Source organism: Crocodylus siamensis, chromosome 15 (genome assembly GCF_052110815.1).
Source record: "Crocodylus siamensis isolate JL-2025a chromosome 15, ASM5211081v1, whole genome shotgun sequence".
Lineage (NCBI taxonomy): Eukaryota > Metazoa > Chordata > Crocodylia > Crocodylidae > Crocodylus > Crocodylus siamensis.
Genome location: NC_143409.1, coordinates 6,336,104 through 6,353,975, shown reverse-complemented (window position 1 = coordinate 6,353,975; position 17,872 = coordinate 6,336,104). Strand labels below are relative to the sequence as shown.

General features: G+C 52.3%; 1 protein-coding gene across 1 annotated transcript in view; it reads left to right on the top strand.

Moving 5' to 3' along the window:
• RASL12 (RAS like family 12) overlaps positions 1 to 17,872 on the top strand; it is a 28,215-nt gene that overhangs the window by 7,807 nt on the left and 2,536 nt on the right. The window contains exons 5-6 of the mRNA XM_090029118.1: positions 5,957 to 6,030; positions 8,802 to 8,992. Of these exons, the coding sequence (XP_089885244.1) occupies positions 5,957 to 6,030; positions 8,802 to 8,992 (265 nt within the window). The remainder of the gene's footprint in view (positions 1 to 5,956; positions 6,031 to 8,801; positions 8,993 to 17,872) is intronic.

Genomic DNA, 17,872 nt, shown 5'->3' with positions numbered 1-17,872 from the left:
TGCTGACCTGGCCCGCCTCCCTCCGTGGCCCTCCAGCCCAAATAATTGCCTGATCTAGCCCCTTGGTTGTGAGGCAGTAGCAGGTAGCAGGGGTTATTCTCATTAGGCATCTCATGATGAGCTCGATCCTTGTGGGGAGCAGTTGTGGGGGTGCTACGCCTTGCCTGGTCTTCCTCCAAGCAGAAAGCCCCGCTTGGTGCCCAGGTGCCCGTGCAGTTCTTCCATGCAATGGGCCCTCAGCTCCCATAGACTAGCGGCTCCAAAGCCAGGCCGTCTTCCCGCTGAAGTCGATGGCAAAACGCCCGCTTGATCTGAGCGGTCTCAAGTCACGTCAAATCAGTGGAGCTTGGAGTCCCACGAGAGAGCCACATGCGAGATTCACAGCACGCAAGTGAGAGGTGGGAACCGTCTATTCCCATGGGGATCTTAGAAGAGAAAAGGGGGCTGCAGCAGTGTAAGACCTTGCCGTGCAGTTCATATTAATTTGCGCTTCCCATTGAATACGATTGAGCCCCTATTGCCACGAAGCATTTACCAAGGCAAACTATACACAGGATGCCAGGGTCTCCTCAGATGAGCACAAAGGGCGATATTTTATTCTGCCGATTCTGTAGCTAAGCCTAAGTGTGATCCTGTTCCACTCTGCTCAAGTCCCTGAGAAAATGTTAATATGGACGGTGGGTGGATCGTCCTCCTCCTCGCTGCTTTTTTTGTGCCAGCCTGAAGGGTAAGAGGATGGTGTCTTACAGAGGTGGATGCACTCATGGATTTTCAGGTACCTGAACTGGGTGGAATAGGATCACATATAGGTGCCCAAGTCGACTTAGACACCTGGTCGGTGGAATAGGATCTTGCCCCGAGGATCCTTTTTTGGTTAAGAAGGATCTGATCCTTTTTTGGATAAGAAAAAGGAAATGGCTTCCTGTTCTCAGCTTGGCTCGGCTTGTCATTTCACACCGTGTAGTTCCTTTACTACCGGTTCCCTCCGCACAGTCCATCTGGTGTCTTGTTTTATGAGTCACATAACTGTGCTCCAACGTGAGAAAATACATCACGGGAACATGGATGGACCAAGAAGGATGAGAGAAGGGCAATCGTAGCTCTTGTCCCAGGGGGCTGATGAGAATGAAAACAAAACCAGCCCTGACAGACACCAGAGGGGGAGAAATAAAAGGAAACCCTCTTCCGCGGGGTCAAAGTTGCTTTTATTTAAAAATGACAGAACTGAAATATGAGTGTGCAGGAGCATGGGATGCTTGTGCTCTGTGTTGGTGGCTGGGAAGATGGGGCTGTGGGGAGGGAGGAAGTTGAGAGGGTGAAAATAAAGTGAGTCTAGATTTGCTGCATACCTCCAGGGGGCTGGGGGACGGCAGTCACAAGAGCGATTCGTCCTGCGCTCTGTACTTAGTCCTTGCACAGAGATGTTTCTCACTGACATCAGCGGTGGGAGCTTTGCCAGAGCAAAGACTGTAGGATTTTCTTTCCTGTTTTTCTTGCATCCAGATGCATGTGCTCCTTTATAAAGGGGTATAATCCCCCCCTGCCCACAGTCAGCACCAGGACTGTGGACTGCTCAAGTCCCTCCATCCCACCCTGACACCCTGGTAAGAATAAAGGAAAAAAGGCCGTAGGAACATGCCAGGAGTGCCCGCTCCTACACGCTGGAACAATCCTCTGCGGGGAGAACGGAGGCAAACGGACTTCTGTTTTTGTTTTTTCCTGATCTGTCCCCATCCACCCATGAATCGGGTCTGAGGACCAGCTTAAGTTTCTGCACCTGCCTGGTACCATGGAAAGGTTTATCGTTGAGCGGTGCAGCGATCTGCAGGAGTAAGGGGCTGACGAGACGCTCCTGAAGGCAATAGCAAAGAAAGTTCCTGGCTCAGTTAAACCAGTGGCCCATCTAGCCCCTATCCTGCCTCTGGGAGTAGCCAACACCGTTTGCTTCAAGGGAAGATGCATGACCCCTGCAATAGGCAGTTTCATAGTTTCTAGGGTCAGAAGGGACCTAAACAGATCATCAAGTCTGACCCCCTCCCCTGGGCAGGAACGAGTGCTGGCATCATAATACCCCAGCCAGATGTCTATCCAACCTCCTCTTGAAGACCCCCAAGGTAGGGGAGAGCACCACCTCCCTTGGGAGCCCGTTCCAGATGCCAGGTGGTGATGAGAGAACCTTTCCCCTGGGGGATGTTTCCTCCTGACCCCCGTTCATTAGAGGCTGGCTGGTGCCTTGAAACATGAGCATTTATGTCCCGTGTTTCATTTTTCCTTTTATCTCTGCTGCACATGAAAAATCTCTTGGAATCGGGCAAGTATATTCTGTTCCCTTAACAGGCTCGTCATTCCCCATCCCATGCACGCACGTTGGGTTGTTGTTGCAGAGCGGATTGAATCATGAGCTTGGAATTATTCAAAACCTCGTTTGATCCTCCCCACTCCCCCACAGCCAGGAGGAGATGAACGTTAGAGACTGATATAAGGGGGCGGAGAAGAATCTGATCAACTTCTGCAGCTAGAAATTGTCCACAGAAAGATGTGCTGTGACGCGTGGCGCTCCCCCCAGTGGGGCTCAGACATCTCCGTTACAACTGATGGAGCATGCTACCTCCCAAATCTGTTGGTCAGTGCAGGATGGCCCTCTGGCCTAGCACCATTTTGGGTTGAACCAGGAACATGGCCCTAAAGAAACACAACTGTCATAAAGAATTCAGTACTGAACAAAATGCTTCCAAATGTTTCCTGATCTGCTGTAGCTATGTTGGAGGGTCTCTGAGGCCAATCTTGGCTTTGGAACAAGCCCTCCGGGCTCATTGTTTTGCTCCTAGTGTAAATCCAAAGACAGACGTTGATTTTAATGAGCTACCCCAGCCGCAAAGAGCCAGCCTAGAACAACCCCGCGGTCATGACAGCTGGGAAGGGACTTTCTCTACCATTACCACAAAGCCAGGAGAAGAAATTTGGGGCCAGAGCCAATTGCCCGGGTCCCTTGCTCATGAATGTGGGCAAAGCACAGGGCGCTCCTTCCCCTCCTCGTCACGGGAGGAGTTGTACCCGCTTGCACTAGGCCTGAGTTTGGCTCTGGCACTTGGAAGCCTTACACGTTGTGAACTCAGCCCTACTCCAAGGTCCATGAAAGCCAGTGGAAAACCAGAGGCCAGCGGCAGCGTTTAATCACTTAAAGAAACAAAGTCTCCCAATCTTTTCATTTCCTTTCTTTTCCAGGGCCTGTTGAAGTCGGTGGGAAGATCCTCATTGGCTTGTGAGGCTTTGGGATCAGGCTGTGAGTGCAATTAAGCGCCGAGCGTGTTCAAAACGCCAGGCACAATTGCAAACTAGCATTCTGGAACGGTGTTCACCTTGGCAGGCAAACTTTATCCCCGCAGGAAAAAAAAAAAAGAGCAACAGATGCAGAAGTCTGGAGATAGCTGTATTTTGCACTGACTGCACTTGAATGTCCTGGGCATTTTTTCCACTGAGTCTCTGTTTGGGTAATTAGCAACGATTTTTATAGGCCCAAATCCAGCACACAGTGAAGAATTGTACATGATTGATTGTGGACATTAGCAAGATATGGATGGTTTCCAAGGACTGACTAAAGAGCCAATAACTCAGCAATCAGCCTCTGGAAAAAAAAAATCTTTCCTTCAGGTCTTGTGGAGAAATGAGTTAGTAGCGCATGGAGACGAGGTTGAAACCTTCCCGTGTTTTAAAGCTTCTCAAAAATACGAATCTAAAAAGTTTGGGGGGGAGTGGCAGACTATTGATATCATGTCCTAATCATTGCTTAGCAAGTATTTTTTTCCCCTTTCCTCCCATTGCTCAAGAAAAAAGGCAGCCTCTGCAGCACAATGGAAAACAGCACAGTGCTGCTGCTTGCTCCTGCTATAGCATCGTTTACTTGCTTTTGTAGATCAGGCCACTTTTGAACATACCAGTGCTAGAACTGGCTTGTCTTATCCCCTATCAGAAGATGCCCAGATGCATTTGGGCAATAGGTCTGCACTAAAATACACACTGCTTTATCCCTCTCGGCTGAAGGTTTGGGAGAGACTGCTCTGCACTCATTGCTAGGTTTGTCCATTGTTACTCCTGCTTAACGCCGTGGAAGGGAAGGCCCTGGTGTTTTGCCAGGGTTCAAATGTTGTAAAGCAACAGTGAATCAGGCTCACTAGCTTTCCCATTCCTCTGTGAGGACAGCAAATCGATCTCGCAAGGGGCTGGCCACTCAGCATGCCCTGTGCTGGATTGGATCAGCATTGCTCAACAGTGTGTCATAGTGTCTGTATTGCTGGTAGCTAAAGGAGGTTCCTGGGTAGGGGCTTGTGCGTTAGGAGCAAGAGGACTTGCATTTTTCTCCATGCATTTCAGAGTGGTGGTGGCACGCGGCCTCCGATGAACCGAACGTGGATTCATGAAAGCTTGTGCTTTATCTATATACCTCAGTTAGTCTACAAAGGTGCAGATGTACCCTGCCTTATGCTGCAGAGGGACATGCTGAAGGGAGTGTAGTAGCCACATAGGATGTTATATGTAGGAGCCACGTTAGGGTGTTATTCATTTTCCAGAGGGAGATGAGAAAAGCAAGGTGACCAAGGTTGGAAAGGGGTTGGGGCCTCAGCCTTGACTACACTTGAGCAATTCCTGGCTTCTGGGGCTGTGCTTAGCCCGTTACAGTGCAGATGCAAAGCACTGGGATGGTTATTACCAAGAGCCGATTCCTGGGACTGACGATCAGCCAGGTCCAGTCATGCCTAGCGGCCCATGGGACTAGCCTGTGCAGGCACACTGGTTCCTTAGCCAGTAGCACCCATGGGCAATGATGTGTCCAGTGTGTCTTCGACTCTACGGCTGGGTTGACCGGGGCAGTCTTTGGCATAAACCCGGAGCGAGGCTTGAATTGATGCCTTCAAGGCTGCAGCAAGACACTTGAGTCACCCTGCAAGGGGAGCTCACGGGAATGGGTGAGCGCTGCAGACGGGGGCAGCAAGACAGCATCCTCCTCCCACTGCCCCCTCCCTTCCTTGAACCAAAGCTTTCGTTCTCTTCCCTCCTGTTGATTGCTGTCTTTCTTATTTGCCGTGGTTGTACCTTGGGCTCTGCAGCTCCTTCTCTGGGCCGATGGGGGCACAGAAACCACGTGCCTTCGCTGTAATTTTTCAAACCTGGACTTCTCAAGGTAATTGAGACGTGAACTCCTCACCCAGGTGAAGTCAGATCAAAGCGCCTCCGCTCTAGCAGCAGCCCCTGTGCCAGCTATGTGTCATTCCTCTCCTAATGAGCAACAGATGAACCTCACCAAATGAATTTATAGAGGAATTCACTTATTTGCCAAGCGAGAACACATTCATTCGGAAATGGGTTAACCTCTTTCCCATGCCTGTCTCACTCATTTGTGGCAGGATTTATTCTGATGAGGTTTTAACAGCAAAACATGACCTATAGGTTCCCCTCCTACTGTAGGCTTGTTTGTTAAACTGAATTTAAGAGAGATGTTGAAACGGTGATGATTGAAGTGTAAACCTCGTTTCCAGGGCAGGAAATGATGCGCTGTATTCGCTTTCGAGAAAGGGGATTAGGCTTCTGGTTTAAAAGGGCGATTGCTTAGCAGAAGGAGCCAGCTGAGAGAGGATGTTTCCTGATCACACCGCACGGGGCAGGCAGGGGTCTGCGGCTGGCTCCAGGCTCTGGGAGGAGCATCCTGGAGGTGACCTTCTTGTCCTCCGGCAGGACCTACCTGTGGGAAGACACCAGGAAGCGTCCCTGGCACCAGAGGATCCAACCCTGGGCTCTTTACAGTGACCGTGTCAGTAATTCTCACTCCAACAGAAGGTCTTGGGGGTCCCTTGGCTAATATTTGGGATGACGCTCAGCGTTCGGCACTTTCCCCTTCGCTGGGTACGTAGCATAGGCTAGGGAAGCAGTCCCCTTCAGCTGTGTTCGTTGTGTGTTGCAGAGGACACCTACACCTCAGAAGAAATCGTGGACCAGCAGCCGGTGCTGTTAAAAGTGATGGACACAGCTGACCAGGTAATGGGAAGGACTGCGCAGGCGCTCGGAGGGGGGCGCTGTCTGGGCCGTCAGAGAATCTGGCGAGACCCCGCTGCCCCCAGGGCCCGTCTGGTGGCAGCGGGGGGAGCGCTTGCTCTGTCTGGTCTCTGGGATTTCCAAAGCAAGCCGACAGCTTCTGTTTTAGGTCACCCCAAATTGAAAAACTGTCAAAATTTTCAACAACTGCAAAGCTTGAAATAAAACTCATTTCAGACCAAAGGAAAAGCTCCAAATGAAGCATCCCATTGCATCCTGCGAGGTTCCTCTTCCTAATGCTTTCTGATATTTAGAAGAGTGTGGCAGACGTTGCTAAAAGCAGAGTTGGCAGGCAGAAAAAAAAAATCGAAGGGTTTCTTTCTGCAAATGCCAAAATAAAACACGTTCATTTGTTCTGGGCTTTTTTGCAGGGCAGGTTTGGGTTTTTTAGTTACCAGAACGATGTGCTGAGATCAACATGCGGCACAGGTGGGAGGCACGTGCGTTGCAGGGTTGGCCCCCTGCGAGTGCGCTATAGCCGTGACACACGTGCACCGCTGCAGAGCGCTTTTAAAGTGGCCGGTCACCCGACAAACGAGCTCTCATCAAAGGAGGGATCAGATGAAGGTGCTCCACTTTGGTGCGCCTTCAGGAACTTGTGTTCCCTTGGATGAATTTGTGGCGGGATGGGGGCTCTCTGCAGCAAGGGAGTGAGCTGCCAGCTGGGCTTTGCCCAGCCTGAGCTGGAGGGGGGCAGGTGGATTGGAGCCCCCCCTGCCTTGCGGCTCGACTTGCAGCCCCTCTCCCTCCGGCTCAGGCCAAGCTGGCAGCGCGCTCCCCCTGCTCTGTCTCCCTCCCTTCCTGCAGACAGTACAGGAGCAGGGGAGGGGCAGGGCTGGGGGAGAGAAGCTGCAGGCAGGTTCAATCCCCTCTCCTGACCCAGCAGGCGAATGTCTGTTGGGTTGCGGGGTGGAGGTGATGCTTTAACTCACGGCGCTTTATGTATTCCCCCCCGACACCCCCACCCCCACCCGATGCATCTCTGCATGGTTATTCCTGGAATAGTGCTACCGACATCAACACCTGGCAATGCCAGTCCTTACCATGTGTGGACCAAATAGCAGCAGTACCACCATGTAAAATTTGGGCACGTCCCTCTTGGCAGAGCGCTGCGTGCCCGGGTTTGAAAACCACTGGTGCAGAGGAAGTGACCACTGAAAGAAAGTTTTGCAGTGATGCTGGAGCAAGAATCAGTCCCCTCGATCCACGCCTCTGTATTCCTGATGACAGAAGCGTGCGTGCGGTTTTTTTGAGACGCCCTGTTTTAGGGTTTATGCCGCTGCCCATCACTCCTACCTAAGCTTTGTCCCAGTAAAATCAGCAGCATTAATGAAACGCCTACAGACTTAGTGGAACCTGTGGCTTGGCAGCGGCTTGTATGTCTTGCTCCGTGTCCATTATGAAGTCTTTGACAAGATTTTCAGAGAGGCCCAACACAATGAGTGCCCTAAGCCCGCTGTCATGTGTTAGGAGCCAAGCACTGCACCCTTTTGGGCTCCTTTGAAAAGAACTAGCCTGAAAAGACAACAGTATCGGTGGTGCTTGGTCCACCCTGGGTGGACTGAGCCTTGGGGTACGTGCTGATCTCAGTGGTCTAGTTGTTCGGCCTAGAGGGGAGCGTGCTGCCTCCAGGGCCGTGGAGTTGCAGATTCAACCCTGGGTGTGCGCCCAGGCTCCCGGGTCCAGGAGTTTTGGGGGTCGGACTTGATGATCTGCTCAGGTCCCTTCTGACCCTCCCAGCTATGAAACAATTACATCAGGGTTGACTCCAGAATCATCCCCTGGAGCAGCTCCTCTTTTACGGCCCCTGCTTCCCCTGGGCTGCATGCCAGTCTAGTCCACTCTTCCTGATTATTCCCTGCCTGGGGACTTCGTGTCATCTCGGTTTCCTGCAGTGTGACACGAATGGTGAATGTTTTGCTAATAGCGTGACCCTCGATCTGGCTGAGATCAGCTGCTAATACCTGTGCGGGCATAGGTGTATGACAGTCCTACAGACCTGGGATAAATCAGGGCTTACTCCTTCCCTGCTGTTTGCAAGCCAGGAAAAGGGGGGTGTCCAGTACATAGGGAGCGGGGCCAAGATGGCCCTAGTCATCGCAGACTTGTCTGTAGTTCAAGAATCTGGTCCCTTAGACTTAAATCCCAAGCTCAGCCTATGGCACAGTGAAGTGAAGTGGAGCTGTGTCTGGGGACAGCGGGAAGCAGATTTAGTTCAACTCCTCTGCTCACATCACGCCTCTCTTCTGGGGGCTCCCCCTTCCTCAAGCCCACCTCCCGCAGAGACTCCCACTGACTTCAGTGGGCTTTGAATTAGGCCCCTTAGGGATCTCCAACCCAAAGGGCTTCTCATCAGATGCTCTCCCTTTCCAGGCCACAAAAAGAAGTCCTTTTAGTTGCAAAGGAAAAACCCCGCAGATTAAACTGACCAGAGGCTGCCTGAACAGCTCCTCTTTCAGGACCCCTGGCGGAGTGAAAATCTGACACCGATGCTATGTAGCTCCCGATTGCTATGGTACAGGGCAGCACTATCTGCTTAACGTCACCGATTTGCTGTACAATGAACCTTTTGATGCTAAGCCAAGTCCAAAGTCAAACAACCTTTTGAAATGAGCTTAGTTTTGAAACAAAGCCCGCAAGGAGTGAATGCCCCCCAGACGGACCGTGATAGTGGCACCAGCCCGTGATAATGCTGTCCTCTGTTACCGCGGTAGGATGCACCACTCAACTGCGAGCGCTATCTCCACTGGGCCAACGTGTTCCTGGTCGTCTACAGCATTGACAACAAAAAGAGCTTTGAAGGTTGCCATCAGTACCTGGATATCATTTCCCTTCACTCGAAAGGCGTTCAGCACAATTATCCTGTCCTTCTGCTGGGAAACAAGTTAGATATGGAGCAATACAGGTAACCGTCCTTGATGCACGCCGAATGGCGATATTGTTTAATGCAGACTATCCCATGAAGATGCTCTTTGTGCTGGTATTAATTCTTTGGTTTATTGTGTGTGCTGTTTCTGATGCTGGAAAAAGGTGGATGCTTGCTAGCCCTGGTGTTCTGCATTCGTATCATATCATACATCATATCATACCATATCACTGAATATATAGTATTAATATATGTTCTGTTCATATCATATCATATCATATCATATTGCTGAATATATAATATTAATATATGCAATCTAAGCAGCAAGCTCCCCCTGAGGTTACTCAGGGAACCTACATGTCATATGTTTTGGGGCACAGAGAAATGAAAGACTTGGGCTGACCCAAAAGTTTTCATTTCAAGCCAAGGTGAAATGTTTTGTTTCCAAATATTTGACCCCTCTCCTCCCCTCCCTTTTGGAAAAATGTTATTTTGAAACAAAGCCATTGTTTTCAAGCAAAAAGCCAATCCACCTCCTATAATGCCCATCCATTTGAGAGGAATCCAATCCAGTCTAATTGCTTTGGCAAAATGAACCTCCTTGATGTGTCCACGTGGTTCCCTCTCCCCCCCAAATTTTTCTCAACCAAAATAATTGGCCTCACTTCACTAATAATTTTGGTCCTGTGGAAATGGTGTTTGTCAGCGAAATTACTATTTGCCCCTAAATTTTGTCCCACTCCATTGTCAGCTCTGGCCTGGAGGGCTTAGGATAGTCTGGATACTATCCAGTCCTGGATCTCTTTGCTGAAGCAGGAGGACGTTGCAGTACCGGTAGTGATTTTTGCAATGTTTTAACACCCTCTGGGAGGACTCACTCTGTGACGAGCGGGCTCCGGTCCGCCCGGCCCTGGGCACCCATCCCTCCACCCCCTCCCTCGACTGGGCTGTAGTAATGACACGAGGGTATTTTCTGCTCTGTGCAGCTGTCGCTGCCGTATTGTCTCTCTCCTTTTGACCTTCCCTTGCCCAGTGGCAGCCGGTGTTGCATTGTCCACCATAAGAACGTGCTCGCGGGCTCTGCTCTGAGCCCTGTTATTTATTCTGTATTGCTGGGAGGCAACAGATCAATACAAATCCTCGTATCCTATCTTCACATCCTTCACAGCCATAGACATGCCGTGAGGACGCTTGTTCTGACTGCCTGATGTTGCCTCTTCTGCTTAAGTTTTTTTTCTTCTTTTTCCCCTAATATCCATATGCTGTGGGAGGTCACTGCTAATTTTAGCTGGGTTTTTTAGGCTGCATCGCAACAGAATCCGATCGTCCCCTTGAGGCATTTGAGTCTGGGCCAGTTCCTTGCTCTGCTCTGCGCGTCTCCCGTGTCCCTTTCTCTCTGGCCGTTTCCGTGCGTGGTGCTGACTGCAGGGACTAGATGTCTCTGCTGTGCTTGCTTGGCTTCTCCTGCTGCTTTGGCCCGAGAGTTTGCACATATGGGAGTCCTGCTTCTCGACATCCCAGAGCTCCCCGCACGCATCCTGCCCCCGGGGGCCGTGCTCTACCGAGAGGCAGCGCCGCGGGCACCGCGTTCAGATCTTTCCTCTCGGGTGGAGTAAAGACGAGGATGCCGCGGGATCTCTCTGAAACGCGAAGAACGTGCCAGCCCCATCCCACTTCCAAACCCTTGGGGAGCTGAAAGGAAGGAAATCAAAGCCCTTTCTGGAGGCACCCCTCTCTTTGCCAAGGTTAAGTAGTGGCCGCAGGATCACAGCTGGAGCTTGCGAGGCCCTGTTCACTGTCCAAGTCAGCGTCCGCACGGCACTGAGGGACTCCGGCCCCCCTGTCCTTCACAGGGGCCTGTCCCATTTTATCTCCTTTCTCCTTGCCTGCTCCATTGTCGGGGGCGGCTCAGTTTTTCTTCACTCCCTTTTGCCTCTTTGTAACCTCCGTCTTCCTGATCGGCCACTATTTCCTCGCTGTGGCTGCCACCAACGTGACCACGCTCCTCCTCGGGTCATCTCTGGGGACCTCTGGATCTGAAAGCAGGAGCTTCGGCTGCCCGAGTGAAAAAACCAAGCCCCAGACCTACGAACTGAGCTGGGCAAGGTGTTTGGGAGTTTTTCTGACACAGAGTTGATTTGCCAACAAGGCACGGCATTTGTGGGGAGCTCAGCCTCCCTGCCAAATCCAGCGCTGGCTGCAAACAGGTGTGAAGTCCAAACCTTGGTATCATTGTGATAAAAAGTCATCCGAGGCATGGCAAGGGCAGGCCTGCCGGGCATGTGAACGGCACTCGTTGCAAAAAAGTGTGGAGAAGTCCAAACCTTCGTATCACTGTGATAAAAAGCTCCCAAACGAGCCAAATGCCATGTTCAGTTGGAAACGGACTCCCCCATGCCCACCGTTATGTTTCTTGTGGTGAGAAAATGGAGTTATTTTCAATTTGGAAAATAAAGGAGTTATTTTCCAGTTTTAGTCTGGAGAAGAGAAGACCGAGGTGGGATTGAATAGCAGCCTTCAGCTCCCTGCTGGGGGTTGCAAAGTGGACGGAGCGGGGCTGGTCTCAGTGGGGGCAGATGACAGGACCAGGAGCAATGGGCTCAAGCTGCAGCAAGGGAAGTTGAGGTTGGCTATTAGGAAAAACTTTCTCACTAGGAGGGTAGTAAAACTCTGGAGCAGGTTACCCAGAGAGGTGGTGCAATCTCCATCCTTGGTGGTTTTTAAGACCCAACTAGACAAAGCCTTGGCTGGGATGATGTAGTTGGGGCTGGTCCTGCTTTGAGCGGGGGGTTGGACTGGATGTGACCTCCTGAGGGCCCTTCCAACCCTCGTCTTCTTCGATTGTATGAAACAGCAACTTGTTTCTGCTTTCTTTCAGTTCAGTCAGTGAAGCAGGTTTATTCTCTTAAGCCTCTACGCATGGCCTGGCCCCAGGGTAGGAGTGGGGATAAAAGCAACGTGGTCTGTGGCAGCATCCCACAACCCCACTGCAGGGTCTCGGCAGACCTCCGTGCTCATGCTTTCTTCATGTCGCTGGGCGAGGGGTTTCTCCTGAGTGCCTGCTCCCCAAGTAGGGCAGAGGGCCTGGTCTCTCTGCTAATTCCCCTAGAGACCTCTGCTCCCATTTCAGCCCTGTCGGCCGCTTGTCTGCTATTCTGGCAGGAGGATTCGCCCAGCGGCATTCATCACCTCCTGCGGGCTGGGAGCAGGGAGACAGGAGGGCTGCGGTGCTGACTAGCTGCTTCTGCACCTTTGAGTTGGCTTTGGCCGTGTATGTCTCGCCTGTGGTCTCCAATCACGTGGAGATGAGTCTGGCCCTCCTGCATGTGCGGGATTTGCAGACAATCGAGGCCCGCAAGTGAATGGCCAAATTGTGCATTTCGTCGGGCGTCTCACTTGCACTGGGATACGGCTCCCCAGACCTGGCCAATGAGCTAGTTGCAACGGCCGTTCCCCAGGGCCCATCGCTGGAAGGAGGGATTACAGCAGGCCTGCCCCAGGGGCAGGCTGTAGGAAGAAGTATCTTCAGCAAAAACGAAGTTTATTTCCTACCTATTTTTACCATCTTGTACCATCTATATTTTCCCCAGAGCCTGACAAAGGGACTTTGATCCCAAAAGCTTGCAGAAAAGGACAGTGCTCTTGCCATTTCCCAGTTGGTCTAATAAAAGGCATCATCCTGGAACCAAGAGTTCTCGTTTCTGGTATGTCACGAGTGTTGGGAAGGGCTTCAGCGGTGCATACCTGCACCTTGCAAGGAGAGGCAGCATCACAGGGCTCCGCCCAAGGCTCCAGCCGCGAGGATGCCAGCGCTTGCAGCGGCTCGTTGTCTGGCCAGCGGAGATTTTTTATCTCAGCGGGACATTGGCTCCATCCAAAAGCCTCGCTGTTCGGGTGGAACGGTCTGGCATGCCAGGCCCAGCAGGGGAGAGTTGAACAGAGCGTGTTGACGCATACCCCTTGCAGCTGCGCCTGCATCCCGGTCCAGGAGACCAACTGGAGGTGCTGGCCCTTATTTTAAAGATGCCTCACCTGATTCAGCCTTGCTCCCTGCAGACTCCAGTGGCTTCCCCTGCATGGGATTTCCTCCTCCCCCGGGGGGTAAGTGGTCTCACTGCTCCCCACTTTTATGTGCCAGGAGACAGATCCATGTTTCTGCGGGCTTCGGATGGTGCCTTTTACTGAGCTGTGGCCCTGCTTCGAGGCTCAGGTCTGAGAGAGGCTAGATGTGTTTGGAGCTCTGACTTGAGAAACAGCGGGTCGAAGCTGGGCTTTGAACCCAGAGGACGGCTGCTGTGATCCAAGGGGCAGATCCAGTCACCTGCCGGCTGTAATCTTTGCAGCAGTTCAGGTTGCAGCGACTGCCCAGGTGCACTCAGCCCTGGTGGTCCTTCAAACCAGCTCATCCGTCCCTGGCCCGTGCGTCTCCTGGACGATTCTTCCTGGCCTCTTCCCCGGCTTGCAACACATGGCTTTTCTCCTGAACATCTGTGCAAGCAGTCAGGGAAGTGAACAGGAGGTTCACTCTTTCTTCATCAGGGACAAGGGAGTTTTACTTCAGCTTGATTTATTTTTTTTTTCTGTTTTACTCAAAGACGCTGAGAGGCTCAGTTGATCTGTAGGACTTTTGTTTGCTTTCATGTGTCACAGTTGTGGAGAGTGCAATGAGTGACTGGGAAGTAAGTTTGCTTCGAAAGGCAATTCATACAATCATAGAAGACGAGGGCTGGAAGGGCCCTCAGGAGGTCACATCTAGCCCAACCCCCTGCTCAAAGCAGCACCAGCCCCGACTAGATCATCCCAGTCAAGGCTGTGTCTAACCAGGTCTTAAAAACCTCCAAGGATGGAGATCCTACCATCTCTCTGAGTGACTTGTTCCTGTGTTTTACTACTTTCCTAGGAAGAAAATTCTTCCTAATATCTAAACTCAACTTCCCTTGAGCCCATTGCTCCTTGCTCTGCCATCAGCCCCCATGGAGAACAGTCCAGCTCCATCCCCTTTGCAACCGCCCTGCAGGTACATTGTAAGGGGCTGGAAGGGACCTCACAGATCATGGGGCCCAGCCCCCGCTCCGGGCAGGAAAGACATCTGGGGGCAGGTGACCCCAGCGCGGTGACCGTCCAGTCTCCTCTTGAAGATTTCCAGGGTAGGTGATTGCACCTCTGGAGGGAGCTTGTTCCACAGTCTGGACACCCTGACTGGGAAGGAGATTTTCCTGTGTTAAGCCTGAAATGATCTTCCAGGAGTTTGTGGCCATTACTCCTGGTTTACACCAAGGCTGCCCTGGTGAACAGGTAGTTGAAGGCTGCAATTATATCTCCTCTCAGTCTTCTCTTCTCTAGACTAGACTAAATCAGCCCAATTCCCTCAGCCTTTCCTCACAAGTCCTGTCCCCCAGCCCCCGAACCAATTTTGTTGCCCTTCACTGGACTCTCTCCAATTTGTCCACATCCTTTCTGTAGTGGGGGCCCAAAACTGGACACTGGACACCAGATGTGGCCTCACCAGTGCTGAAGAGAGAGGAAGAATCACTTCCCTTAACCTACTGGCAACGCTCCTACCAATGCAGCCCAGGATGCCACTAGCCTTCCTGGCACCAAGAGCACACTGCTGGCTCATATCCATCTTATTGTCCACTGTCACCCCCAGGTCCTTTTCTGCAGAGCTGCTGCCCAGCCAGTCAGCCCCCTGCCTGAACCGGTGCATGGGATTACATCCTAAGTGCAGGACTTTGCACTTGTCCTTGTTGAACCTCACAACATTTCTTTTTGCCCAATCCTCCAATTTCTCTAGGTCTCTCTGAATCCTAGCCCTACCCTCCAGCATATCTACTGCTCCCCTCAGCTTGGTGTCACCTGTGGACTTGCTGAGGGTGCGCTCCAGCCCATCTTCCAGGTCGTTGATGAAGGCATTGAACAAAATGCCTTCTCTGGGCCCCCCTCAGGCCCCAGGGGAGGCGCACCCAGTCCATGGGTCAGTGAGGATCTAGTCGGGGAACGTCTGGAGGGACTGGACGTATTCAAATCAGCTGGTCTAGACGATCTCCACCGCCGAGTGCTGAGGGAATTGGCTGCGGTCATGGTGGGACCCCTGGCATGGCTGTACGAGCACTCGTGGTGCTCTGGTGTGGTGCCAGAGGACTGGAAGAGGGCCAGCGTGGTTCCCATCTTCAAAAAGAGGAGGAAGGAGGACCCGGGGAACCATAGCCCAGTTACTCTTACCTCAGTCCTGGGCAAGCTTGTTGAGAGAATTATCCTGGCCCATGTCCACGAGGGGCCAGCAGGGGAGGTCAGGTTTAGGGGCAACCAACACGAGTTCATCAGTGGCAGGTCCTGTCAGACCAGCCAGGTGGCCTTCTGCAGCCAGGTCACCAAATCCTTGGATGCAGGGGTAGCAGTGGACATCGTCTTCCTGGACTTTCGGAGGTCTTCGACACTGTCTCTCACCCCGTTCTCATTAAGAAACTGGGGGGCTGTGGTGTCAACACCCACACAGTCAGATGTGTCACCAACTGGCCGGAGGGCCGCACCCAGAGAGCGGTGGTGGATGGGTCATTTTTGACCTCTTGGGCAGTAGTAACCAGCAGCACACTTATAAGATGGGAAATGCACTTCTTGAAAGCACGGGAGCAGAAAAGGATCTTCGAGTCATTATTGATGCCAAGATGAACATGGGCCGGCAGTGTGGGGACGCGGTCAGGAAGGCCAACCGCACCTTGTCATGCATCCGCAGATGCATCTCGAGCCGGTCCGGGGAGGTGACCCTCCCCCTCTATGCGTCATTGGTCAGGCCGCAGCGGGAGGACTGCGTCCAGGTCTGGGCCCCGCACTTCAGGAGGGATGTGGACAGCATGGAGAGGGTCCAGAGGCGGCCACTCGCATGATTGGGGGCAGCAGGGCAGGCCCGACGAGGAGAGGCGACGGGACCTGAACCTGTTCAGCCTCCAAATGAGAAGGCTGAGGGGGGACCTGGTGACTGTCTATAAACTCACTAGGGGGGACCAGAAGGGCTTGGGAGGGACCTTGTTTCCCCTTGTGCCCCCCAGCATAACAAGGAATAACGTCCACAAGTTGTTGGAGAGGAGGTTTAGATTCGACATCCGTAAGGACTACTTCACAGTTAGGGCAGCTAGGATCTGGAACCAACTTCCAAGAGAAGTGGTGCTGGCTCCTACCCTGGGGGGCTTTAAGACAAGGCTTGACAATCACCTTGCGGGGGTTGTCTGACCCCAGCGCTCTTTCCTGCCGTGGCGGGGGGTCGGACTTGATGATCTGCTCAGGTCCCTTCCGACCCGACCAGCTATGAAACTATGAAAACTGACCCCAGGGGCACTCCACTTGACGCTGGCTTCCAACTAGACATCGAGCCATTGATGACTACTCTCTGAGCCCGATGCTCCAGCCAGTTTTCTACCCACTTTACAGTCCATTCATCCAGCCCGTACTTCCTTAGCTTGCCTGTGAAAACGGTGTGAGACATTGCATCAAAAACCTTGCTAAAATCCAGGTACGACACATCCACAGAGCCAGTCACCTCATCAGAGAAGACAATCAGGTTGGTCAGGCCTGACTTGCCCCGGTGAATCCCTGCCGACTGCTCCTAATCACCTTCTTCTCCTCCAAGTGCCCAGAAATGGATTCCTTAATGATCAGCTCCATGATTTTTCCAGGGACCGAGATGAGGCTGACTGGTCTGTAGTTCCCTGGATCCTCCTTCTTCCCTTTTCTTAAACACGAGCACTATGTTTGCCCTTTTCCAATCATCCGGGACCTCCCTTGATCACCAAGAGTTTTCAAAGATGATGGCCAGCGGCTCTGCGACCACATCAGCCAACTCCCTCAGCACCCTTGGGTGCATCCCACCCGGCCCCATGGACTTGTACACGTCTTTTTCTAAGTAGTCCCTAACCTGTTCTTTCACCACTGAAGGCTGCTCACCTCCTCCCCAAACTGTGCTGCCCGGTGCAGTAGTCTGAGGCTGACTTTGCCTGTGAAGACTGGGGCAAAAAAGCATTGAGCACTCCCGCCTTTTCTGCATCCAGTTTGCCTCCCCCATTCAGTGCTCATGAACAGTCCTGTAATGAGGGACGCGGTGCTGGGGTGCTGCAGCTGTGCCAGTGAGTGGGGTCTTCCTAACAGGAGAGCACAAATGATGCTCACCTTGTCTCCTTTTCTTGCTGGGACAGAGGACAGTGGCATCATCCTCACCTCAGCCAGCTCCGCGTGCTCCGGAGCGTCCAGCACCCTGTGCCTTCGGACTGACTGCCGGCCGTGTGATGCTGTCTCTGAGCCACGTGACTGCGTGGACGGATGGCTATCCCGTGGGGTAGCAGTATGGGGTGAAGCAGCCAGCCGTGAGCCAGGCCTTTATTTCATGAAGACTGCATGTGAGAAGGGAGAGAGATTTCACAGTATGCCTTTACTGTACGATGTGATACAGGGTGCCTGAGTTTTCTGCATATTCCGCTAGGCATATCTGAATAGGCAATTTCTCATCCACCTATAATACAGGAGTTTGGTCTGTAAGGTATACGGGACTTGACCCTGCATCCTTGCAGTCAGCAGGAGCTGTGCCATGAACTTTGAAGACTTTTGGACCAACTCTGGAGTCGAGCAGCTTCTAAAGCCCATTCCTGCATTGGGGTCTGAGCCCTCCCTTAGCAGTGCCAGCAACACACTGTGGCTGGACCTCACGTCACGTGGGGACAGAAACCCAAGGCATACAGCAGCTAAGGCCTGATCCAAAGTGCAGCCAAGTCAAACGAAGTCTTTCCTATGAGATAAGTGGGCTTTGGTATGGGTCCTAAAGCCTCTGTTTCTGAGCTAATAGGGTTGCCAGCCCCCTAGGATTGCCTTGGAGTCTCCAGGAATTAGATATAAATCCGTAGGAGACTGCTGAGAGTCACCCAGGAGATAAAT